This window comes from Chlorocebus sabaeus, chromosome 20 (assembly GCF_047675955.1).
Source record: "Chlorocebus sabaeus isolate Y175 chromosome 20, mChlSab1.0.hap1, whole genome shotgun sequence".
NCBI classification, from domain to species: Eukaryota; Metazoa; Chordata; class Mammalia; order Primates; family Cercopithecidae; genus Chlorocebus; species Chlorocebus sabaeus.
In genome coordinates this window covers 16,648,048-16,675,824 of record NC_132923.1, presented here as the reverse complement: position 1 = coordinate 16,675,824, position 27,777 = coordinate 16,648,048, and the positions used below count along the sequence as shown (strand labels likewise).

The 27,777-nt window shown below is 40.0% G+C and overlaps 1 protein-coding gene across 1 annotated transcript in view; it reads right to left on the bottom strand.

The window, feature by feature from the left end:
* Positions 1-27,777, bottom strand: part of NOTCH2 (notch receptor 2) — a 158,506-nt gene that overhangs the window by 56,319 nt on the left and 74,410 nt on the right. Inside the window, exons 5-6 of the mRNA XM_007977333.3 lie at positions 18,967-19,089; positions 1,259-1,492 (exon numbers count right to left, since the gene is read on the bottom strand). Of these exons, the coding sequence (XP_007975524.2) occupies positions 1,259-1,492; positions 18,967-19,089 (357 nt within the window). The remainder of the gene's footprint in view (positions 1-1,258; positions 1,493-18,966; positions 19,090-27,777) is intronic.

Here is a 27,777-nt window from a genome sequence, read left to right as displayed (position 1 = left end):
AGGCGGGCGGATCACAAGGTCAAGAGATCGAGACCATCCTGGCTAACACGGTGAAACCCCGTCTCTACTAAAAATGCAAAAAATTAGCCGGGCATGGCGGCGGGCGCCTGTAGTCCCAGCTACTTGGGAGGCTGAGGCAGGAGAATGGCATGAACCCGGGAGGCGGAGCTTGCAGTGAGCCGAGATCGCGTCACTGCACTCCAATCTGGGCGACTGAGCGAGACTCCGTCTCAAAAAAAAAAAGAAGACAGAGATAGGAAAATGGAGCGACCATCCAGATAGTGTGCCAGATTTAGCAAATAAAATAGAGGATGTCCAGTTGAATTTTAGATAAACAAGAAGTAACATTTAGTATGTCTCAAATATTCCATACATTCTATATTTTATCTGGAATCCTACTTCCCCAATATTATGCTACCTAATGATCATGGGGCCACCTGAACACCATCAGCCTCTACCAGAGTAGCCTTTTAATAGCATCAACATTCCTGATTCAGGTGGCCCCAGGTCTCTGAAGATATTACTAGGCTTCCTGTTTTATATAGTTCACATGGGAACTGGATTTTCCAGTCTGCAATTAACTTAAGAACAGGTAACTAAGGCTTCTTCCACAAAGCTGGAGCTAGGGCTTTTGGAAAGGCATCCATGAAAGAACGTTTCAAAACTGCTGGGCACAAAGTTCTCCCAGCTAAATTATCTTCTCCCATCACCTTCCTCCTTACATTGCTCTCCTTCTCCTAGAACTAGTAGCTGTTAAATTGAGAGGTGAGAGGAATGTTAACCTGGTAGCATGTAAAAATCTTCCCTGAGGCGAATATTTTCATAGACATTGAGGGTTAGAAGGCACTTAAATGTTTCTCTCCTGCCAACTTCTTCTGAGTAAACAGACGGTTTCTTCTTAAAATGAAGCCTGTGGATCCATTTATTAGCCATTTTATCTTAATAGCTGATGTGCTTTTCAGTCTAAGATCTTAAGGACTTCAGCAGATGCTCCAAAGACAATAGTTACTAACTTTCCTTTTTTGGAATGAAAAAACTAAAGTATGCAGAGTTGAGAAGAGAGCCTAAAGTCCTAGGGAGGAAGACTATCTTCACAGCACTTTGGTTAGCAGGTTACATTTCTGGAACAGTCCTGAGTTATATGTTTCCACGGATGGTTAACTCAAAGAATACAGCTATTTGGGATGAAAGAGAAGGCAGAGTCCTGAATGCCCCCTACCCCTTCCCCGTTTCTAGCTCCATCCTTCTGCTAACCTACCTGCCTTCCCCTCTGGGCACATGCAAGAGAAGGAGGCCACACGGTCGATGCAGGTGGAGCCTGGAGTACAGGAGGCGAAGGCACAATCATCAATGTTCTCACTGCAGTCATCTCCACTCCAGCCGTTGACACACACACAGCCATAGCCTCCATTACGGTTGGCACAGGTGCCCCCATTCTGACAGGCATTGGGCTGCAGCAGGCATTCATCCACATCCTCTGTGCAGAACTGTCCTTTTAGGGGAAAATCACTTTTGATTAGAGCTCTTGAGTCTCAAAGGATTAGTACCATACCAGCCCCCACACACACTTCATCTTCATGTGACCTGTCTGAAATTAAGGCAAGCAGATCTCACAGAAGGCCAGGTCTTCACATGAATTTTAAGGCCAACCTGAGCCATCCAAATGACATTTATTCCAGGCAAATCATTTCAAGATGAATAGAATAGTTCCTAACACTAGAAACTCTAACAACATGAGGGTTTAGCCAACCTATCAAAGAGAAGGTAAAACCTGTAGGACCCTTGAGTTAACTAATCCCTGGGTCAATGAATATATAAGTAAGAAGAGCAAGGAAAGAAGAGTATAAAAGATGAGTAAGAAAAAAAAATGAGAAGGAACCTATATGCCAAACATTAGGGTAATGGTTCTATATCTTGACTGTATCAATGTCAATATCCTGCTTGTAATATTATGCAACAGTTCCATAAGATGATGTTACCACTGGGAGACACTAGATAAAGGGTACAGGAAATATTTCTGTATTAATTTGCATAACTGTGCAAAACTACAAGTATCTGAAAATAAAAAGTCTAATTTTTGAAAATGTTAGGGCAAGCAACATAGGGTAGAGAGAAGACATGAAAGATGTTGAAAATCTCTGGTGAAGTATGGATGTGAAGGGCAAGGCCAAGAATAATGAGACTGGAGCAAGCTGTGCTCAGCCTGAGGCACCCCATACTTAAAGGATGGGGATTTGTGGAAGAAGACATGGAAAGTCCACCCAATGTACTAGGAGATGGAAGAAGGACTGGTATGCACTGCCTGAAAAAGGCCACACTAAAGGAAGCTAACTAAACATGAGCCCACATCTGGCTAGGTTGCAGGCCACCAACTATAGCAACAATGGAGACTAAGGCAAAGGCTCCTAAGTCCCTTAACAAAGAACAAGAGAATGTCTTCAACTTACAACCCAAGAATCTGTGATTAACAAAAGCAGTATAGGGCCAGATCATATGAGCTATAAAATAAATTGGTGGTTGGTTTTATTTGAGGTCTTTTAAATACAGTTTAGAGAGCTACCAAAGGAACTAAAATTTAGATCATCCGAATTCTCTAAAACATGGTAAGTTGTTGAAAATAAAAAAATGTCAAGGTGTCCTTCATTCTTCCTTTGTAAATAAAACTCAACAAATAATTTTAAAAGGCACTCTGATAAAGAGGCCTCCTAATAAAAAAAAAGAACACAGTATTTGTGCTTAGAAAATGCCAAGGCTATCTCTAGACTCGGAATACCTAGCAATTTGACCGGCTCACGTATCTGTAGAAGGCCTGTTGGCCATTATTACTCACAGATGCTAGTTGTGTCTGACTTAACCTGACTGCCTGTTCTTTATTCCTATCTAACATGTACCTCCATTACTATAGAACCAATATCACTCTATCACACTTATTTGGTTGTACTTCTGTCTCCCACTACTTGGCTGCAGTTTAGAGGGTTTTTTTGTATTCCCAGCCAAGAGCCAACTGTCTAGGATGACAGGATGGGTATGTGGATGTCTCCGGAACTCTGTGTTCAGCATAACCCTTCCATGCTCCTCTCCTAAGTCCAGCCATGTAATTCTTGAAGGAGCAACCATGTCTTTACATGATCAAACCCTCCTGGCCATAGCTGACTGACCCAAGATGAGCATCTGATCCAAGCTACATCACTGTATCTCTCCCAAATTATTGGAGTAGGACCACTTTGCCACATAGACCAAAAAGATGGAGACTGGTCTGCAGAGAAAGTGATATGAGTGAATGAGCAGTGCACAGAGAGCCAGGCACAGTGGCTCACACCTGTAAACCCAACATTTTGGGAGGCCAAACAGGAAGATCACTTGAGCCCACAAGTTAAGAGACCAGCCTGCAGGCACTACTCAGAAGGCTGAAGTAGGAGAATCACCTGAGTCATGATCATGCCACTGCATCCCAGTCTGGACAACAGAGCAAGACCCTATTTCAAAAAAAGAACAATAGAAAAGACGTGCACAAAGAGAAAAAAACATGGTGGCATTCAAGTTGTTGGTTCCAATTGTTACTGAAGCCCAACTACTAGTAAGCCTACTCAGTGGCATAGCCATTCTGAGAGATGCCCCTTGCAACAGGTCTTTCTAATTTGAAACGAGGTTGTGTCAACTGCAACCCAAAGTATTAACACAGAAAGAGTGAGTGAGGGATGAGGGAGTGAATGGGGGAGGTAATCAGGGAAATGAGGGAGGAAGGAAGGGAGAAGATGAATAAGAAAGTGAGAACACTGAGGTAGTGAGTGAGGGAGTGGCTGAAAGGAGTGAGCGAGGGAGGCAGTGCGTGAGATGGAGGGAGGTGAGAAAGGGAAGGAGGGACTCAGTGAGTGAGTGAAGGAATCAGAGAGTGAAGGAGGGAGGGAGTGAGCACACTGGCAATAATCTCCCTCAGGGCAGATGATGTCATTTATTACAGAAACTCTGCTGTCTTATAGTGCTAGCAGAAATGGTACCTCAAAGTAATGAGAGCTGTGTTATTAGGATGCAGGTGGGATTGAGAAATGAAAACATGACCAAGAAGTAGGTGAAGAGTTACTGCAACATGAAAATTGCTGAGTCTCATCTATTATATTTATGCTAACTCAAATATCCACAATACCCACCAACCAAACTGACTTGCTGAATGTGAACAATTTAGATGTCATTTTCCTTTATTGAGGCTTTGTGATAATTTTGGGTACTGTAAGACACAATGTGTTTAAAGCTATTTTGTATACATTTCTTATGCACTATAATAAACAGACACTGAAATAATGTAGCAAGACAAAGTAGGTAAATAAAGGAAAGGAAATGTGGCACTCTTGGGAAAGGAAACCAGTAGCCATTGACTGCCTACTGAGAAGCAAGCACTGTGCTTGGACTCTCATAAAAATTGTCTCATTTAAATCTCAGGACACAGTCTCAGAAAGGTAAAATAATGTGCCTTTGTAAGACAGTGAGTGAAGGACAGTTGAGATTTGAACTGGAGCTGCCTTACTCCAAAATTCTTAACAAAGACCTAAGGTGAGAATCTGACCATATCAAGCCATCTCTGCATGTCTTGGGCTTCCCAAGGGCACACAGGCATGGGGAAGTGGATGGGATGGAGGAGGTGAGGACTCATCATGACTCAAACAACTGGTTACTGGAAACACTTGTGACTGCAAACTCCTGTCTAAAAGGGAAACGTATTTTTAGGTACAGTCCACTATTTTTTGTTTTGTTTTGTTTTGTTTTTTTCTGAGACGGAGTTTTGCTCTGTTGCCCAGGCTGGAGTGTGGTGGTGCGATCTCGGCTCACTGCAAACTCCACTTCCCTGGTTCACGCCATTCTCCTGCCTCAGTCTCCCAAGTAGCTGGGACTACAGGCGCCCGCCACCACGCCTGGATAATTTTTTGTATTTTCAGTAGAGACGGGGTTTCACCGTTTTAGCCAGGATGGTCTCCATCTCCTGACCTTGTGATCTGCCCACCTCGGCCTCCCAAAGTGCTGGGATTACAGGTGTGAGCCACCACACCCAGCCAGTCCACTGGTTTTTGAATGAGACTGAATTTTGAAGATTACCTGTCTTCACTGAACACCTTTGGACTATGTATCTGTTTGACAGTGCTTGTTAGGGACAAGTAATTTAGAGATCCAAGAAGACACTGGCTTATAAGTAATTAGCTACTGGATGGATCACACTTCTCTAAGGTTCAGGCACATTTCTACAGATTCACATTTCCTCCTAGTCCCATTTCTGCCAGATTATTTTCTCCCTATTAAACTTCTATCAACTGGTTCTAAAATTCGGATTAGGAAGAACAGTAACCAGGACGGCCATAACACTTGCTTATTCTAAAATTCCCAGTGGAACATCTGCTACGACACAACAACTTCCTTCACGTCACCACCCTCCTGGCACAGGAAAAACCAGTGCAGAAGCCTAAAAATAAAAAACTTCAGGTTCAGGAAGGTAAAAAAAGGAAACAAAATCTTCCCAAGTTCACACAGTTGGTGAGTGAGAGTGCTGCACTGAAACCCGGATTGGTCTGACTGCAAATCTGATGCTCTTTGACTGCAGCAGAGTTGAGTATTCAACCCTGGATGTGATCAACACAATCCACAGATGAGGTCCCTGATCCCAGGGTCTTATAGCACCCTGAGAAGGCACAGGCGCATAAGAGAGTTAAGGAACACTCGTATTAGAGAGGAATAAAGAGGCACAAGGTCACTAGATACTTGAGTGGGAAAAGTTCTTGGCGATCACCTAGAGGTCTTAAGTGTGTGCTCTATGGTCACTGAGCTTATCCCACTGGCGCAAGAAAGCACCAGCCTGGGCTGGTGGTTGAAGATTTACAGAGGAATACAGGATTAAGTCTTAAACATATTAAAATAACTGGAGTGTATTCTTTGGCTGGGGTTTTAAAAGAAGAAAAATTTGGAGGTCATTGAGGCTTTGAATTTGAGTATGAATTCGGAACTTGATACAACAAGTAAAGGAGGATGAGGAAAGACATGATCAATATTGTGTTTGAAGGTAAGTTGGCCAATAGAATATAGAAGGGATTAAAAGCAAATGAGTTTATGTTAGTAGGGAAAGGAGGAGAGAGCACTAAGTTATAGGCTACCTAGCAAATAAAAGCCTTTGGTGAAACAGGAGAGCTGTATTGTTTCCATGTCCTACCAAGCTACTAAATCTTCCATACAAACAAGTGTCAGCATGTGTCATCACCTGTGTCAACATACAAACTTTGCTGGTGAACTCCCAAAATGTTGCACAAAGCTCAGTTAGGCAAGTTTTCAAGGGCAATAATTATCCCTCTCACTAATTTCCACCTGCCAGATATTGCAGGCTACTGTCATTTTTTTAACACCAGGACTGAGGTAGAGAACTAGCTAGGCTCTTATTTCCTATGGGCAAAAGAGAAAGAAAATAACTTGTTTTTAAAAACTACCCTCTCTAATGCCACAATGACTCTGGAATACTCTGAAATGAAATGTTAAACTAGCATATCCTTGGCTAATACCTTAAACACTGAGTGCCACCTGTAACTACTGACAATTTTCTGGTTGATCACTTTTGCCTTGTAAATATACTCAAATCTATACCTCTCCTTTGTACAGTTTATGCTAACCACAATAACTTTTGTTGATTCCTCAAACATTAAGTTTCCTCCTGCCTCAGTGCTGCTGCAGAAGCTGCTCTGTCCACCTGAAACATTTTTTCCCTGCTTATTCACATGGCTAGGTACCTGTCTTATCAATAGAGTAGGTCTACAAATGCACATCTCATGATTCTCCACCACTGCATCATTCCATTCAATCCATCCTGGAATGTATCACAAGCTGTGATTTTATATTTATTTACTCTTCACAGTATCTTTCCCATTTCGCTATAAGCTCCAGGAGGACAGGGACAGTGTCTGCCATTCACCTTGGTATCTATGCCAGCCACTGCACTAGACACTAGTGGTGAAACTGACCTTGGACAGCATCTAATCTAACATGCTCATTTCACAGATGAGGAAACTAGGACCTGAGAGGTATGGCAACTTCTCCAACTTTGCAGTTAGTTGGCAAAAGAATTAGAAGTGAAAATAGTTCAGTGCTGATAAAGACTTTGGGGTGTGAGATTGCTACAGCTCAAGTTAGTTTTCAAAATAAAGAAGGCCAATCTGAGCTGACTGTTGAGGGATGTAGGGAAAGAGGAAGCAGCTAAGAGTACTACAGTGAAGATAACATGGCATTATCAACCCACCATTAGCAAAGGAAGTATCCCGTTTTGGTTTTGCAGGAGTAGGGTCACCTCTATGCTGATCTTTTCTTGTTGCTCCATCCTCTGGCTTCTTCAGGCTGAACAAGTAACATTATGGGCACAGTTGGCCAGGCACGGTGGCTCACACCTATAATTCCAGCACTTTGGGAGGCTGAGGCAGGTGGATCACGATGTCAAGAGATTGAGACCATCCTGGCCAACATGGTGAAACCCTGTCTTTACTAAAACTACAAAAATTAGCGGGCATGATGGTGCATGCCTGTAGTCCCAGCTACTAGGGAGGCTGAGGCAGGAGAATCGCTTGAACCCAGGAGGCGGAGGTTGCAGTGAGCTGAGATCCCACCACTGCACTCCAGCCTGGCGACAGAACGAGATTCCATCTCAAAAAAAAAAAAAAAAAAAAAAAAAAAACAAAAATTATGGGCACAGGCTGTGGCAGTAAATATAACTGGGTGAACCTAAGAGGTCTGTGCTGAAATAGAAACCACAGCCTGGGCCTCATTAGCACCACGCTTCAGCCAAGTGAGCCAAGGACCACGGAACAGTCAGCATTTATGAGCTGTAACACGCGGGGACACAAACAGCTCATTACGGCTCTCTCAAGGCAAGGGCCCCACCCACAAACCACTAGTTTGACTTGGAGCTACAAGTGATGGGTAAAAAATAGAGGTGGACAACAAGAGAAAGAAAGAAAAGAAGAGAAAGGAATTGAAAAAAGTAAGGTGCTGAGCCTCGGCTCTCACCCTTTCCAGTCATCTCTCAACTGGGAAGTCTGTGGGAAAAAGTTTGATCACATCACTGGTCCTGTTAAGGGTCAACTCTCATTGCAACAACAATCTCCACAAGAGGAACAAATAAAAAATGAGCTTGGCTGGCCCTTGCCCTGACCCTGCTACCTTCTCCTCTATGGCTGAGTCAAAAGAGCTCCATCTCCAATATACCCTTCCAACCAGCAGTCACCCAAGCCCCTGAGTTCTGGAGTTCCATCTCTTTCTGTATCACAGAAGATCATTCTTGTGACTTCTATCCTACAAAACCTCAGCTCTATACACAGACTTTCTATCACGCTGCTGAAGTTGGAGATGAAGAACAAAGAACAAGCTTGAGAGTCCCATCACCTGCAGGGAATAAAGTTGGGTGAAACATCCTGTATAAACACTGCTGTCTACAGGCCCTACCTACTGAGAGGATGGTCTGGGAGTATCGATGTGACTAAGGGGATAATGTAGTTGTGGAAAGGATACTCATACAGAATAAACGCAAGAAATTCCTCCGCTAATTCTAGACACCATCATCTTTTTCAGGACTTCTCAAAGGCCTGGTTTCCCTGCATCCACGACCAATGTATTTTCTAATGAGCTGCCAGGATGATCTTAACATGTAAAGTGGACTGTGCCGCTTGCTTGTTCAAATCCTTTGATGAATTCTTTGCATGTAGAATAAAATTCTAAAACCTCCCTGTGTTTTCTGCCTATCTCTTTAAGCTCTAACCATGAAATACCACTAGCTCCAGCCACTCTGGGCTTTTTTCATTTCTCAAAATGATCACATTCTTTCCCTCCTCAGTGACTAGCACATTTATTGCTTGTGCCTGGGATAGTCTTATCCTCTCTCTCCCCAATTCCTACTCATTGTCTATGTCGAAAATGTTACCTTCTCAAAGAGACCTTACTTGCCTGTCACTAAACACAATTAGTTCTGCTTGTTAATATGCTCTCCAGATACATTCTATGTTTCCTGCAAGGCATTTAGTACAGTTCAAAATTTTACGGAGAATTATATTGTCTGTGCCTGCGTTTCTCACTGGACTGTCAGTGCCATGAAGAAATGGGGGGAGCTGTTTCCCTCATCACTGAATCCCCAGCATGCAACACAGTCCCAAGCTTAAATAAATATTCCTTAAATAATGTTTATCTGCTTAAAGTTCTCTTATTTAAGTTATCCTAATCCCAAAATAATATTCATCTTTCAACTCACCCCTCTCATAGCAACAAACAGTGTCTCTATTCTGTTCCTACCCCAAGTGTCTGTCACCCTTGTCTACACCACCAGCCCACACACAAACCCCTCATCCCAGTCCCCTTCCTGTGTCCCTAAACTCCATCTCATTTGTACCACACCCAGATTCACCTTGCCTTTGCACACTAATCCTTCCACTACACCTCAAGGGCAACTCTACATTAAGGTGCACAACTTCCTTCTTTGACTGAAACCTGAGTTTTCCCTAAAGGCACCAGTCCAGTCAGCCCTCTGCAGTAGAGCTCCTGCAGTCCTCCTCTTTCAACCACTGCCACCGACAGGAAACTAGGGGAGAAAGGGTGGGTTTTCTCTTTATTTCCCAACATCACTACTAACCTCAGCAGTAAAAACATACGTACTGAGTTATTTCTAGGTTCCAGATGTGATAATAAGTGCTTTACATTGATTGTCAAATGTAGTCTTCACATATAATTAGTCTAGTTTTACAGATTTAGTATAAACTTGGTGCACACTGAACAAAAATACTAAAGTATCTTAGAAAGGTAAGAAGAGCTGTGAATTTGGAGACGAGGTTGGGCTGGGAACGACTGGAAAATTGAATGCTGTAATTCATTCATTCGTTATCTAAAAAATATATACGTATACACACACACACACACACGCACACAAACACAATGTGCCAGGCTCCGACTATACACACTAGGATTATAATGGTGAGCAAAACAGCCATGGCTTCTGCCTGCAGAACTTACAAATAGCAGATTTATAAACAAACAAGCAATGATGACACAGAGTGATAGGTGCTTTCATAGATACCTATTGCCTTGGGAGTACAGAGCAGGGAGAATAGAGAGGAACTAGAGAATGAAACTTTTAAGAGAAGGCCTGGGAGGAGCATGCAAGAGGGGAGAAGTGTGTGAGAGGGTGTGTAGAAAAAGGGTGGAGTGCGGAGTATTTCAGGCAGAAAGTATAGGCTTGAGTTGAAGAGACAGCATGGCTCACTTGAGGCAATGAAAAAAAATTCTTGTGGTTGAATTGTAAGACATGCATTAGGGGAGTGCAGAGAGGTGTGGCTGGAGAGGGAATTACATGGACAGCCTTGGGACTAAATCCAAAGACAAGGAGGACCCACTGAAGTGTTTCCAGCAAAGAAATGACTCGATCCAATGCGTGTTTCAGAAAGTCCACTCTGCTGCAGTGAGGAGAATGGACTGAACTCCACCTCACCCCTCCAGGTCAACAAAAACTTCAAGCACTGCAGAGTCCAGGCTCCTGTGGCCACTATAGCAACGAGAAATACTGCAGTGCATCTGGGGCAGATTCCGAAGGCAGCAGCACTGAAAAGCATCCAGGCTCAGCCACTGTGTGGATTGCCATGGAGGCTGGGCCAGTGCGGGACATTCAGAAAGCTGACCCCCACCACAGAGAAGAAAGTGGTGCCAAGCTTTGGTCTTCTGCTAGGAGGCCCCACTCTCTGGCTCTCCCCACTTCCTTAGGCTGCTGGGTTGTTGAGCCAGTTTACATAAAAGCCCCTTGCTGCACCAGGAGGAAAAACTAGCTGCAGCCAGGTTGAGAGTGAGGAGATACAAAGAGTACCCACCTCCCCTGTCTATGGGCAGGCAGTTACTCTGCTCAGAATGAATAAAATGGAAAAAAAAAACAACATGGCACCTATTAAAAGATTCTATAACATAAAACGTGGAGAACATAGCACTTAAGATATTGATGAAAAGCACACTGGGAAAATTATTCACTTCCAGGAGCTAATACATTTAGAAAGAACGGGTTCTGTATGCTCAAGACATTTAGACACATTTATGTTCTACAAAGAAATAAAAAATAATATAGGACATTAGTCTCTGATCAAAGGGGCTGAGAGGCAGGCAGAAGAGGCTACAAAGGACTGACCTGACAATGAAGAAGTATAAGTCAGTGTTATAAAGAAGAACCTTAAGAGAGCTCTCACAGAACACAAAACAAAAAATGAACAGATTAAAAATCAAGAGAGACTTTAGCTCTGCAGACGAAAGAATGAAGACCTAATACAAAGATAATAGGTTTTCCTGACAACTGTACAACAAATGAAAAAGACAGCAGGGAGCCCAGTGTTACGTATGAAAAAGAAGAAACACTCAACTGGCATTGCATTTCCCTAGAATAGTAACTGGAAGACACAAAGGAACAATGTGTAAGAACTTGATGAGATTAATTCGTGACCCAAGAATTTGATATCTAGTCAAGATACAACTTGTGTATGAAGACAACTAAATCAAAAGACATTTTTTGAATAATCAAATGGGTCCAACATGTAACTCCTCTGAAATAAAATTATTCAAAGATACTTATTTAGCTAAAATGTGAATGAAAATAAGGAACTCAGAAATGAAAATGCTGTGACATAATTGCACTAGTAGTTAGCACAACACAAGTAACACATAAAACAAAGTCGAAAATATTATAAATTGGGTTATAAAACTGTAAATATCAAGAATAATTTTAAAGAATATTCATATGTTTATAAATTTGATAACAATAATATAAATATTGAAACAGATTATTTATATAAAATCTAGGGAGTGAATGAAAGATATCAGAAGTAAAAGTATGCTAATTCCTCATCTTCAAGAGAAAGAAATCAATAAATACATTCTAATTTCTGACATTAAAATTAGATAGATGAATTGAAGTCCTTTAAAAATTTTAAAAAAATACATAGTATAATATAAATTATCACACCATGGTCTGTTGTTCTCCTGGACCAACTTCCTCTTCCTAGAATGACAAGTGCGTGGCTTACGTTCTTGCTCTTTCCTCTCCTGTCTCACATGAAATCAATATTTGGGTTGAGGACCACTAAGGTTATCTGAATCAAGGGTTCTTACTTTTCTCACCTTATAGACCCCCGCATCCACTCCATATCACAAGCACACTCACATTCTACACCCCTGTTACAAGACATTCATTGTTCTCGTCCAAGATCTCAAACTTGGTACTTCCACTCTGACTATAACTTCCCCATCTTCTTCCTTTCCCATTCCCAGTAGACATCTTACCTAATGTATTCTCCACTAAAACCTGTAAGAGTAAACCCCTTCCAATAATCCACTTCATTAGCCAACGCCCTTTGAGCTGCCTTAGCTCTTAGTGTAGCTGAGCTCTATGGTCAATGAGATGAATAAAGTTTCTACCTCCTATAACCCTGTGTTGTGTGTGTGTGTGTCTCTCTCTCTTTCTTTTTAGTTGTGCAAAATCTTACACAGTGATCTAAACCCATTTTGCTCCTTCCTCCTTCCCCAAGCCTACTTTTTTCTTCAACTTCCTGCAATCTAGCTTCTTAGTCTTGTTTGTATTAAAACTGTATTTCAGAAAATTTCTAATAACTCAAATTCTCTAATGAACATTTTGCGGTTATCATTCATATTTGAGTCTCCTGGTTGTCACTTATTAATAACCATGGTTTGTTAAAATCAGTCCTGGGAATGTCAAAATAAGTAAGAGCAGTTTCCTGGCTTCCAGAGACTGATAGTCTCTTAGGTAAGCTGAGCACATAACCCAGTAAGAGTAGTGAAATATTACAGGAGCTGCCACCGAGGCGTTTAGAGTTGAGTTCAGGGCAAGCTTCTAAGGCTGCATCCTTTGACTCAACGATGCTATCATGGCTGAGCTCTCTTCCCACCTCTCAAACCTCCCCTTTTCTCACTTTCCTTCTTTGGATCCCATTCCTCATCCATTTTCTGAAGGGTGGATGTTTCTCATACTTCGGGTCCAAATCCTCTGTTCTTATCACTCCACCCAATTTCCCTCACAGACTTGACACATTCCATGGTAACCAAAAGACTCGAAATCTGAGTCTCTTGTCCCTGCCTGTATGCTGAGCTCCTGGGTCTCACATGTTTTTCACTTGGAAAACTCATCTCCAACTTACCATCATCTCTACCCTATTTCTCCATCTCTGTCAACAGTTCCCATCCATTACTCAGACTCAAAACAGAAGTTCACTCTTCTCGATCACCTTCCTTACGCCACCAAGTACTTAGATGCTTCCCAATTCCTACCACTGTTTCTTTCAAATTCACATTCACACACACTTTCTACTTCCTAGTGTGGTTATGTGTGGACTTTCTTATGTCTTCTTCGTCAATTTTACCACTCTTAAAATAGGAATCTTTTTCTTTGTTTCTCTTACAGTATCTAGCATAATATATTCCGTGTAGCAGTTGTTCAATAAATATCTGTAAGTAGGTAAAGATAAATTATTGAACCTACTAACAACCATTCCACGGGGGCCTAGAGAGCCATGAAGTTAAACTGGATCATGCCTGTAACATAGCCAAGGCTACACCCTGAGTCATGGACTGTAGGGCAGGAAAGATCCTGCAGTCTCACCGCCTGCATGTGGGGCTAGACTATCTACTCATCCTTGTTTCCACCAACAGCGCCACTAATCAACTCTGGGACATCTGGGGCAAGGGTGCTTCGGGTTAGCACTGTGGCAGTCTGCCCAACTGATAGGAAACTGAATTTGGGGTGAGGAGGTAGAATTCAGAGAACAGGCTTATTATAGAGTCCTCACAATCAAGTTGACCGCAGAGAAATTGAAATATGAGACCTTTTTCCCATTCCTCCATGCAGAATACAAATGAGAATACCTTTCCAGTCCCAGATTTAAGTAGTTTAGTCTCTCAATCAAAAAGCTCCATCCCTACAGTCTTAAACAAAGTAGAAAAATGGTTGTGAGAAAAGCCTCACTCTAGAGAATAGCTCATCCCCAGCTAGAGGCTGGGCTGAGACAGGAACATCCAGCTCAGAATAAGAGCACCATGAGGAAAGTCTCCATTCCCAGACACGAGGAGCTGATGCACCACCTCTGGCGAATGTACTTGCAACTCACGCCAAACATTTTTACTGAAATGGGAGCACCGACAGCAATGGAAACCTCCCCCAGCTCTTGAGGCTCATCGTGCTCTAAAGGCGAGCTGAGAGAAAGTGTGGTCAGTTTTCTTTGACTCATATCCACCTAACTTCCATTGTTCACTTCTGCTTCATGTCCCGGAGCACTATTCCAAGCCCACGCTGAAATTACATTTCTGGATTAATAACAAGCACAAGAAAATAAATCACATCTGCCCCAGAAGTGAGCCCAAAGTCAAAAGCAGCCACAGAGAGGAATTTGTGAGTTGAGCTAAGGGTCAACTTTAATTCTGAAGGAAATGAACCTTCAAAAAGAAAATTCAAATAACAGTCTATGTAGACAAAACATTAATCTATGCTGCTCTAATAAATTTTGAGCCCTTTAAAACCTTTTTTTTCCTTAAATGGGTATCTGCCAGAGCAGAAATTCTCTGATAAGATGGCCTGAGGCCAAATACAGTATAATAAAGACATTTGTGCTCTATCTTCATCCAACTATGAGGTCTACTTCTATTTCCTAAAGGAACATCCAGTGTTCAGGCTTATCCCTCTAAGACAATTCCTATAAAGAAATAAATCATCTCCCCACACCCACTCCCGAAGACCAATTTCTTTTTTCCATCTGAGCTTAAGCTAGTCCACAAGAGTGGTAGTTTTTGAAGGCACAAACAAACACTAATTAGACAGGCACTGTAGGTAAAAACGCCTGCAGTGGGGTATAACACAGTTCTGCCCACAGGCCATGGGGAAACCATCTATTCCTCTACCTCAGGGCTAGAACAGATGCTTCCACAAAGCAGCAGCAATGGTAATACCTACAGACCATTTTTGTATCTGAAGTAATGCTGTCCAACTGAAATGTAATGAGAGTCACAGATATAACTTCAAATTTTCCAGTGGCTACTAAAACATTTAATAGTAAAAAGGAAATAGGGGAAATTAATTTTAATATTTAATTCAATGTACCAAAATGTATTATTTCAGCATCTACTCAATATTTAAACATTATTAAAAAGATATCTTTTTTCCATATGAAGTTCTTTTTTACTTGAGACAGGTTCTCAGTCTCACTCTGTCCCCCATGGTGGAATGTGCAGTGGCGTGATTAGCCTCCCAAGTGACCAGGACTACAGGTGCACGCCACCACACCCAGCTAATTTTGTATTTTTTGTAGAGACAGGGTTTTGCCTTGTTACGAAGGCTGGTCTCAAACTCCTGGGCCCAAGAGATCCATTCATCTCAGCTTCCCAAAGTGCTGGGATTAAGAGGCATGAGCCACTGTGCTGGGCCATACTAAGTCTTCAAAATCAGTTATTTGACAGTTACAACACATCTCAATTCACATTAGCCATATTTCAGATGCTCAATAGCAAGATGAAACTAGGGGCCACCATACAGAATAGGATGGATTTAGAATGTTTAGCATAATAGCTGTTTGCAGAACAAATGAAAAAAATAAACTTTTTATTGCATTTTTTATTGTTTCAATATCCCAAGAAAGAGATAATAGCAAATAAAGGCTTCTGAGAAAAGGAGGCTAACATATTTATCTTAAATCAAACCATGAATAGAGCTGGAAAAAATTCTACTCATCTTGAAGTGTAGAACTTGCTACAAAAGACCAAGCCTTTTATGTATATGTACTTACAAAACAAAGCCGTAACTATCAGGTTCTTCTCATTAAAAGAATGGCAAATTTCGAAATCTCCATTTATTTAAAATTAATGCCTATCTTTTCTCAGCCCTATAGTCCTACCCATTCTTTTTCAGATAGCTGGCAACTTCATTTCCTTCATTTCCTCAACCCACTACTCCAACCCCTCCTTTTCCATTTTGTCAAAAGCCAGACCAAATAGTTAATGCTTCAAATCTACAGCTGGAAGTTGTAAAAGGAATTCTGAACAAAGTTGTAGTAGTCTCTTAGGTGTAGTGAAAAAGCATCAGACTGAATCTAAAGCATTTACATAATGTTAACTTCTAACCTCAAAGTAACCAGCTAGGTTCTCTAAAAGGGAAAACATAAGAAGTAAATCACCAAATCTTAGGATAATGAAATTATAAATGAAATTTTCAGTCTATTAAGAAAACCCAAAGTTCTTCAAATAAAACAACATAACTCATAAAATCAATTTTACATAGAAGAAAGACCACAGATTTGAGCACAGATTTGGAGTTCAACAAGCCTAGATTCAAATCCCAACCTAACCACTACAGGTCTTGGGCAAATTATTTAACCCTTTTGAATATGCATCATTATCTGAAAAAAGGATATTTAAACTCTGTCTCTAATACAGTTATTGCAAAGATTGTGCAAGATAAAACATTGTAATCAGCACAGTATTTGGATGCTAACAAACATTAGTTAACTCCTACTAGATCCCTGCTCCATTCACTTAATTCGTGTAACACAGAAAATACTAATCTGAATGTATACATCTAATATCAGTAGAAATATAAGCCCTATGACACAAAATTTTCCTTCTGCTTTTCTCTTTACAATGGGATAGGGGCTGGGATGGTAAATAGCTCAGCTACATGCTACTGAGAACAAAGGTCTGTAAGGAGTGCTAGTAACTGCTGTCATCAATAGTCCAACCGTCCCCATAACTCGGTACATCCCTCACATCAAGCACATAATAATATCAATACAAACGTGGTAACTGTTATCACAGGGGGTACTAAGGGAGTCCACAGTAGAACATTCCGCTCAGCCTGGAGAGAGATCACAGAAGCCTTCCTGAAGGAGGTAACCACTTGATCTGAGTCAAGCATGCCAAAAATGATGAGAAAAATGGGGGAGGAGTGGAGAAGGAAGCCCTAGAGAAAAGGAATGGTGTCAATGAAGACACAGGATGTGAAGTACTACGCAGTATGTACAGGAAAACTGGGAGCAGAGAACTGCTAGGGCATGCCGCTAGAAGCATGAGGAGACTGGGGAAGCAGACAGGGCTGAGGCCATGAAAGGCTTCATATAACAGGAGAAGGATCTTAGACTTTATCCTGTTGATGATGGGCAGGGCAAAAACAAGGCTTCTCATTGGGAATCAAAGAATTGGTATGAGTGAAGAAGAAAACCTGTGACGAATAACAAAAAAACTGAAGGTCACTCTAAATGACAGACAGCAAATTAAAAGAAATAAAATTGCCACATTAAACTTATTCATGATCTCCACTACCCTTTTTGGAAAATATAAAAAAGAAACATCTTATAAAGACTTCTATCAAAAAGAGGCATTTATTAAATGTCCTGGGATAACAAATTTGAATAAAATATCATTTCACTGGGAAAGTTTTCCCCAAGAGCAGGCCTTCCTAATTAATATCAAAGCAAGAAACCAAGTGTGGTATCAAATAAAAACCAGCAACAATGTTACAATGCTGTTTAATCTTCACTGGCATCAGAAGCCTCAGTACTACACAGTTACTCTCACATAGCAAGGAAGAGATCAGAATGTGGTCAAGTTCTTAACAAGTATCTCATCCTATCCAATACTATAAGGATCATTAAGAAGAGAAAAAAAAATTTTCCAGTTACTATATGTCATGTAAATAACTTTACAGTATTTTTTTTAAGTTGAAAAAATGGCCTCTGAAAAGTCTACCACAGAAAAATGGCAAAAACTAGAAGAGAGAATGTGACAAAAAGTACAGAGGGCTAAAAGTGTAGTTCTAGGATCAAGACACCATGAAGAAATTCTAGGGTAACTCCCAATTCTAGGAAAACCTGGTGGGAAAGTATTAAAAGGGACAGTTTGGGGATTAAAAGCGGAAATGTTTGGCCTCCCTATGAAGTCGTGTGATTGAGTTTTTAAATGCTTTTCATCTTTTTCTATTCATAGTCTATAGCTTTAAAGAGTACTCTAAATAATTAGATGCTATAGATAAGGAAAAGTAATTCGGAGACACTAAAGAATACCAGGTAGTAATGACTGCACTTCAACATTAAGATTCTTTGTAGGAGATAGTCCCACTACTGGTGCTGTAATTTTTTCTTATAATACTAACTTCCTCTTGGGTTTCCACATTAAATTAATTTCTCTCAAAAAGGCCCAGATCTTAGTCCCTTAATCAGTTCTTAATTGTCTCTACTTTCAGTAGATAAACAAATATAAAGAGAAATTAGAACCAAATGTCTGCATAAATCACTCAACCTGCCTAAGACTACATGAGAAACTTCCAAGATGCTGTAAAATTAAGCAAGACTACCCTTCTAATGTTAGAGGCAGAAAAATCTATTTTTGTCCTGTGTGCAAAAAGGGATAGAAGAAAAAAACAAATGTAGGATGCATATCATAAAAATAATGTCATTAAGAGTACCTGCCCAACACCTTGCCTAGTTATAGGACATGACATTAAGATGGAACAGATCTCTGTCCATGAACAAATAAGCTCTGAACTCTTGTAGCCTGTACAATTTATTTTAGCATTTCAGGAAATTTTTCCTCTTTAATATTTATTAAGCATCAACTACGTTCCAGGTAATGTCCTGCTTTTCCCAGATAATAAGCTTAGAGTGTAGCAGTAATGCTCTTCTCTCATATCTGCCACAGCATCTAGCATGGTGCTGAGTTCAGAGTTGCTGATAATACCTGTGAAAATATGTCTTTGAGTGAACATAGGAGAATGTATGAGGTTAGTACAATAAGCAAAGATCTAGCATGGAGATCCTGCTCAGTTTACATACTGGTTCCAGAGCAGGCCTAAGGTTTTTGTTACTGATATTTTAAAAAAACAGTCTGCCTCTGGTCACCAATCCATACCCCATTCTGGCGGATTCTCCACACTGTACATACCTGTCCACTGCGGGGGGCAGCGGCAGTTGTAAGTGTTGACCCCATCCACACAAACCCCTCCATTCTGACACCTGTGGTTAGGGCAGTCATCAATATTCCTCTCGCAGGTGCTCCCTTCAAAACCTAGTAAATAAAGAACAAAAGAAAATGGTGAAATCTCATACAGAAGAAATGACCTGCTCTGTTCCCACAGAACATGGTTATTAGAATAGACCCACTTCATGACTTCAGTTCAACAGCTGCTCACCCAGGACTCACCATATGAAAAATCCCCAATTCTCTGTCTTCTCTGGCCTCAAGCATAGCTAGACAGTGAAAGTGATTCATTGTGCCAATGGCATGCCTTCATAGTTACCTCACAAGTATTTCAAAATGTTTTCATGAAATAAAATCCCAGGGATGATAAATGTCTACTTGGGGCATAGATATTCAAGGGTTCTGAAAAAACAGGGTATTAGATTTTCCACAGCTCCATGCCACACTAATGGGAAGAACAGATAAAATATTACCTAATTAACTTTAAGTTCCTTTTATTTTTTTTCTTTGAATGATTGCTAGGAGGCCTCCAAGCCAGGTGGGGAAGGGAGTGGAGGAGGATATAGGAAAAACACTGAACTTAAAGTATGAAGACATGGGTCAGTCCCAATCTCACCACCTGCAAGCTATTCGTACATGGTAAGCTAAAGCGCCACATCAGCTTCCTCACCTGTAAAAAACGAGGCTAATTCCACTTGCCTATCCTGTCTTTCCAATTATAAGTGCCACATCATGAATTAAGTGCTATACAAATGTTAAAAGGTATCTGAAAATTGGGTGGCATTATTACTAATTAAGCTTACCAGCACTTCAAATTCATCAGCCTCTTCTCTAAACTTATAGCATTGCTTCCTTCCCCTTGACTTTTTCTTTTATGAAAAATGAAACTAGTACACCACACTTCACTCTAACTGCCCACAGTGTGGTCCTTTGTAGTTTATATGTTGGGCCTCTTCCTTTCTCTTTCCTTGCTACCAAACTCCTGAGCTAATTAAATAGAAGACTACCAGCTTCTATTATAAACATTATCCTATTTGAAATATAGTATGATTACATATTTGGCTTCCTCAAAATATCCCTTAAGGTTCCGCTCTCTCACTCAAAATACTTACTGGGCCTTACATTAGGCACTGGTGATACAGCAGTGAGTCCTTGCTTTTGTGGCATTTACAGCCTGGTGAGTGGGACACGCATCAATCACACTTTGCTTTATTCCTTACCATAAGTTATTGTGACATTCTACATCTGCTCTGCTACATTGGAACATGGCTGATTTCTCTTAATACAATGGTGGTCATATAAATAAGTATAAACTGAGTGACCAAAAACATTAGTCAAAAATCACTCCAGGGAAGACAGAAATCACTGAAGGTTTTATTGAAGGAAATTATATTTCTCCAAGTATTTGGTACTCAGTCCATTCAAGTAGATGAATCACTAAGGAAGCCTGAAAGAGACTATGAAAATATACTCAAATTTCAAAAATGTATATTACTCATATTTCATATTACTCATACAGAAATATGAGTCTTACAAATAGACTAATGAGCCAGAAAATGATGAGCCATTGAAGCCCACCCCTACAGAATCTATGGGATCTACTAGGTCCTTGAATAAGAACTAGGTTCAGAGTTGCTGCCCAATAATACCTGTGAAAATATGTCCTTGAGTGAACATAGGACCAGCCCCTAGTCTGGGGCTCTTGATGAAGACATTCTTTGGAAAATTTAAAGACATCGTTTTAGATTGTTGGGAAAAATGGGGCCCTGGCCTACAACTGCTAAACTTGACAGGTCTGGTGGTGTACTAAAATGTCAATGATCATCCTCACCCTAACTCGATCTCTCTGATGAGCAACACTAAATACAGTTGACTAGGGTGTCAGGGAGGTAGTAAAGCCCTTGTAGCTAAACTATAAGGAATAGAAACTGTGACTCTAACTTTATACTAGCCAATGTTACAACTAACTGAATTCACCAACCACAGACAAATTAAAAAAGCAGAAGCATTTCAGCAGAACCACAACAGAAAAGAAATAAAGTGTTTTCTTTTTACAACTGATTGACTATTGTTGAGGTACTTCTTCCTCATCAATAGGTAGGTAGGTAGGTAAGAGGGGAGGTAAGTAAGACAGCTATTTCATGGCTAAAAGCACGGCTTCTGGGGCCAAACTGTCTAGGCTCAACTCACAGCATTGCCATGCAATAGCTGGGTGAACATGAGCAAGATACTTAAACTTTCTTGGGGAATTAACAGGACCTACCTTAAATGGTTTTGTAAAGATTAAATGAATTAGATAAAAACAGCACTTAATTTAACAAATGGTCCTGGGACAACTAAATATCCACATGCAAGAGAATGAAGTTAGACTCCCTCCTCGCACATAAAAATTAACTCAAAATGGATGAGAGACCTAAAGGTAGGTGGTAAAATTATAAATCACTTACAAATAGTAAATCTTTGTAATGTGGGGCAAGCAAACTTTTCACAAATATGACAGAGAGCACAAGCAACAAAAGAAAAAACAAATTGTATTTCATGAAGTTAAAAACATTTGGGCTGAAAAGGATATTATCAAGAAAGTCAAAAGACAGCATACAGAATGACAGAAAATATCTGCAAATCATATTATCTGATAAGAGACTTGCATTTAGGATATATTTTAAAAAACTATTACAGTTCAATATTAAAAAGATAAACCAATTATAAAGTAAGTAAAAGATCTGAACAGACATTCTCCAAAGAAGATACATGATGACTAATAAGTATATGAAAAGATGTTGAAAATCATCAACCATCAGGGAAATGTAAATCAAGACCACAATGAGATACACACTTCACATTATGGATGAATATAATAAAAAAGACAGACAATAACAAGTGTTGATGAGGATGTGGAGAAACTGGAATTCTCATATACTGCTGCTTGGAATGTAAAATAACGTACCCACTTCAGAATAGTCTGACAGTTCCTGAAAAGGTTAAACAGCATTACCATCTGACGCAGCAATTCTGCTCCTAGGTATATACCCAAGAAATATGAAGATATATGTCCACCAAAAAATTATACAAAAATGTTCATAACAGAATTATTGATAATACTCAAAAAGTAGAAGCAATTCAAATGTCAATCAACTGATGATGGATAAATAAAATGATAAAATATGGTAAATCTATATGATAAAATATTATTCAGCCATGAAAAGGAATGGAGTACTGATATACACTACCACATCAATGAACTTTGAAAACCTCATACTAAGTGAAAGAAACTGTGACAAATTACTACATACTGCATGTTTCCATTTGTATGAAATGTCCAGAAGAGGCAAATAGAGACAGAAAGTAGACCAGTAGTTGCCTAGGGCTGGGAGGGAGTTAGGAGGAATGGAGAGTAATTGATAATGGGTAAAGGGTTTCTTTCGATGTATAAAAATATTCTATAATTGATTGTGGTGATGGTTACTCCTATCTACAAATCTACTAAAAGTACTGAATTGTGTACTTTTTAAAAAAGTAAATTGTATGGTATATAAACTCAAATCTATTATATGGTATATAAATCTCAAAGCTATTGTATTAAGGGAAAAAGCACTAAACACACTGCCTTACACATATTAGCTAAATTATTATTTGTCAGTAGTATTACAGCATCCCTTAGAGATTGTCTACTCTAATCCTTTTATGTTACAGATGAGGAAGTTGAGAGCCAGATGGTTGACTTGCCCAAGATTAAATAGCTAGTAAGTAGGAATGAGTACTGAACCAGAAACTTTACCGAATTGCAGTCCATACGTTTTCTGGGATCCCGGAGTTCCCTTTTGACAATGTAAAATACAAACTTAGGTCAAAAGTTCCCATGTCTCAGAAAACCCAAGCCAAATCAGTTCTCCTCCAAAGTTAAGACAGGATTTATGCTTTAAAAATAGAGATACGGAATTCTCTTTGGAAAGATCTACCAAATTCTTGTAGGAAACAGTCTATCCAAAGTAGGGGAAAGGCTATATGAAAAGTTACAAGGCACTTCTTAAAAATATATCTTAAGTTTTTAGGGAAAGGTAAACAGACAAGTTTCCAGACCCGTGGGTGGAATGGGTGTAGCAGATTCACCGAGAGGCTCCCAGGGCCATAGTAAAGGGAGTCTACTGTTTAGAGCCAATTCACATCCTTAAAAGGTCAAATGGAGAGAAATTAAACTTGGGAGAAGCATTTTAAGACTGTGCTGTTACAAAACCACGGGCCACTTAACTGATTAATGATGGCAATGAGGGCAGGGACCAGAAAAGAGTCTTTCGAACCTGTCATCCCCACACACAACAGAAACTTTCAGGGAAACACCCTTATCTTTCCATTTTCAGACCCTGGGAGGTGTGAGGGTAGAAAGGCTAGGTAGAGAAGAAGAAAAAGTGAGCAGAAAGGAGATGAGATGACAACCAGGATTCTCCAAAGCTGGGCTCAAAGTCCTCAAGAAAAGCTCCCACGAACAAGGAAGAAAGAGTGAAGAAAAAAAACAGGGATACCTGGAACTGGACAAAGGTAAAAAGATAAAAGGATACTTTTTTTTCCCCCAGAAGAAGTCTGTCACAAAAGCAAACCTGCAAATATACAATCAGTGTAACACCCAAGAAAATGACCTATGCGGCTGGGCATGGTGCCTAATGCCTGGAATCCCAGCACTTTGAGAGGCCAAGGCGGGTGGATCACCTGAGATCAGGAGCTCAAGGCCAACCTGACCAACATGGTGAAACCCCATCTCTACTAAAAATACAAAAATTAGCCAGGCGTGGTGGCAGGCACCTGTAGTCCCAGCTACTTGGGAGGCTGAGACATGAGAATAGCTTGAACCCGGGAGGTGGAGGTTGCAGTTAGCTGAGATTGTGCCACTGCACTCCAGCCTGGGCGACAGAGCAAGGCTCTGTCTCAAAAAAAAAAAAAGAAAGAAAGAAAGAAAACAGAATGACACATGCCCCCAAGTGTGAGAACGCAAGAGGGAATCCCTGACCTGTCCCTATCCAACCAGTTTTCTTGGCATACACTTTCCATTCTCTGAATGAGCCCAGATTAACTCACTGACCCCTGTGCCTGTGCCACGTATCTCCCACCCCATCACCTGCACAGGCTCGCTGTTCCCACCTGCTTCCCTTCATATCTTCCTATTGACCTCCACTTTTTTCTAACGTTGTCACCAAAGAAGTCAAAGAAATAAATCAGAGGATTCAAAGACAATAATTTCGGTACATTTTTAAAAATTGTAGAATATAGGAATTCTCATCTCTGTTTACCACGTTCAATTCATTCATTTTTCAAGTATTCATTGATGCACCATTTTATGACAGGCACTATGCTGGAGATGCTGGGGACTAGGGTAGGGAGTTAAAATGAGAGTGCCTACTTGGAAAGATGAACAGATAAATAATCACCATGATAAGTGCTGTGCTAGAGATATGCAGATGTCAAAAGGCCTTAGAAGGTCTCCAATCCACTTGGAGGGTAGGGAATATAGAAGACATTTCAGTGAAATAGGGTATCTTTGACAAATCACTAAGAATAAGTTCTATATAAAAAAGGGGAAGAGGGTGATAGAAAGCTGAGGAGGCAGCATAGGCAAGAACATCCAGCATGAGAGAACAGTGACGGACATCAGGAACATCTTTCAGGAACATCAGGTAAAACGGACTTAGGGCCCAAGTCAAAGGAGCTAAAATAATACACCCTGGAAAGTGGTATGATCATTTCTGCATCTGCTCCAGAGAAACCTGCCAAAATATGATTAGCGTAATACCCAAAAGAACGTCACATTCCCCATGTGTGAAAATGCAAGAGGGAATTATTTCTAATAGTTCTTAAGCTCAGCAACAACAGAGTAGACACAAAAGCCACAGAATGTGCTTAGGCTTTACTTTAATGATATAGGGATATCACATATCATCAGCCTGTGGAGTATAGAGGTGGTTTACAAAGGATAAACCTTCATTGTTTGGAAAGGAAAGATCAGAGAACTCTTTATGAAGTTTAAACAAAATCAGAGGAATAAAGAGATGTGGGAAAGAAAGAAAAAAAGAAAGTACACTGAGGACAGTCCAATCCAACTGCGAACTCATAAGGGACAGCCAGTAAATTCAAAACAGCCTACTGTTTTCTGATTACTTGTGCTACTTTATTAAAATTGCCACAAACACAAAACTAGTCTACCTCTTTCTCTCCTCATTATTGCCCTAACCCAAAAATAGTGGGAGTAAATGATTTAATCATTTATTTTCATGCTCCACTTTGTTCTTAAAATTACTGTGGTTGGTGCCCCTCCTTTAGCTTCTACTGAAGACTTTACATAATGAAAGTTCATGAAGTGTCTGGATTATTAACAGTTACTTATCCAAAAAGATGAGACATGGTTCATTGATTTGATTCTATTAGTTCTCTCTTGGAGATATTTTTCTCCTCCCTCTGTGAAGAAACATTTCTTTCTGTGTCATACAGGATGAGTCATTTTTGTAGTTTTAATTCCCTCTTGAGTCCTACAATAATACTAAAATACTCACAGTGACTACAATATCCTTTGCAGGAAAAGAACTGTAACTTAACCATTTAAATATAGTCACTAAGTTATGTGGCATTCACTGACTCAGAGTTGAAAAAGACTCCAAAATTCTTATCCAGTATTATTTGAGTATACAAGGACAAAAGGAGAGGCCAAACTAAGTCTAGGATGCACAATACAAAGAAGAAAATGAGAAGACCAAAGTTACAGTCTCAATACTATAACATGATACTAAACCATACAGTCAGTCAGCCAATATATATTTGCAGGCCTAGTATATACTGGGCACTGTTTGTAGGTGTTTGGAATACAACAGTAAACAAAAACAAAGATCCTAGTTTTCATTCTGGAGAGGGTAAGAGGCAGTAGAATTTGGAAAAGACAGACAATAAACAATAGACATAATGAAGTAAATTATATAGTATAAATTATATAGTAAGAAGATAAGAGTTACAGAAAAAGAAAACAAAAAGTAGACCAGGGTTAGTAATTAAGGGGGTGGGGGATAGTTACAATTTTAAATAGGGTGGTTAGAGTAACCCTCAATTAGAAGTGCCAAGACGTGAAATGCAGTGGAAGCAACCATTTGAGAGTTGCATGATACTTTAACAAGCTACTTTGCCTCCTGCTGACTTTGTTTCCCCATTTTTAGAACTGAAATAATAATTCTCATTAAATAAGGGTGCTATTTACATTGAGATAGTGACTATTACTCTAAGTAACATTTTAGTTTCCTGACAAGCATGGAAAGCAACTGAATGAAGGGCAATGGAAGGAAGGGCACCGCATTATGAAAGGGACTTTTTAAAAGAAATACATCTCTAGGCACTATTTCCCTTTGCGGAAATAAAGTGAATACTTTCTGAACTCCACCTGGGACACATGAACAATGAGCATGAAATCTTACAAACTGTATAAATAACATTTATTCACGGTGTCACTGCATCATCTATTGTTTTGAATTCTCTTTAAATTTCCTTCTATATATTTATCCAAAGTTGAAGTCATCTGTTTTAGATTATGGGACCCTGAAAAGCAAGAACTAGTCTATGTAACTACTTTTAAACATCTGCACAATGCCATACACACACACATACACACACACACACACACACAGACATGTAACAAGTACTATTTGATTATAATTAGGAGTGTCTTGGTTTTCTCACAACATGAACATGTATTTTTAACCCAAACAGCTTAAAGCATTTAACGAAAAGTTTTACACACCTACCAAGTGCTTTTAGGAAGCAGCTGTGCAGTGCAGTGTGGCACAGGAAGATGCACAAAGCAAAGGCTTTGAAAATAAACTGCCTGGGTTTCAGGACCCAGCCTAACCACATATTAGCTGTACAACTTTGGGTGAATCACTTAACATCTCCAAACTTCAGTTACTTCATGTGGGAAGACTTGAAACATAATACCTGCTCCCAAGATTTTTGTGTAATTGAGCTAATAAGCATGGAAGTACCTGGCACAGTTCCTGAGCCACCAAAAAAATGCTAAGTTTTCTCTTCATCAAATCTCCCCATTCCCACCCCTCATACTAATCTCCCCTCACACACACACACACACACACACACAGACACACACACACACCATCAGTGAGTAAATTAAGTGTCTTGCGTTAAACTACAAGCAGAGAATAGAATAAGAGACAGCCAAGATTTCCTTACTCTATTTCACTAGCCCTGGCAGCCTCTCAGTGCGGAATCCTTGGTTATTTCCTTTCTCAAGGAGGAGATACTATTCTAGTTTGACAGATCCTTTCCTGGACACACTCTCAGAATTCCCTAAGGTTCTTATCATGGCTAATGGATAACAATGCAGAGGCTATGGGAGTGAATAATCACTCTCTCTCAGCTAAAAACTTCCTTTATTGACTTCTCTAACTTCCCGTCAACATCTTGCTGCCAAATCAACCTCTTGTTCTAGGCAATTATTAAAAGCAATTTTCTTGAAACTGAAAAACACATTAAGCCTTCAACAATAAATCACACTAACATCAATTACTAGTCAATTAGATTACTAGAGTATCAGCCTCAGACAATATTTGCAATATTGAAATATTTTCAAAATAAAGTTGTTTACATTTCTATTTCTGTCTTTAACCCTTAAAATGCAAATAAATACAGGAGTGAAGACAGATGTATTTTAGTTATTTCTTTTCTACAAGATAAAGTGGATAGTAATATTATGTTAAGAAAACACTTTAGTATCTAGAATGATAGCATTAT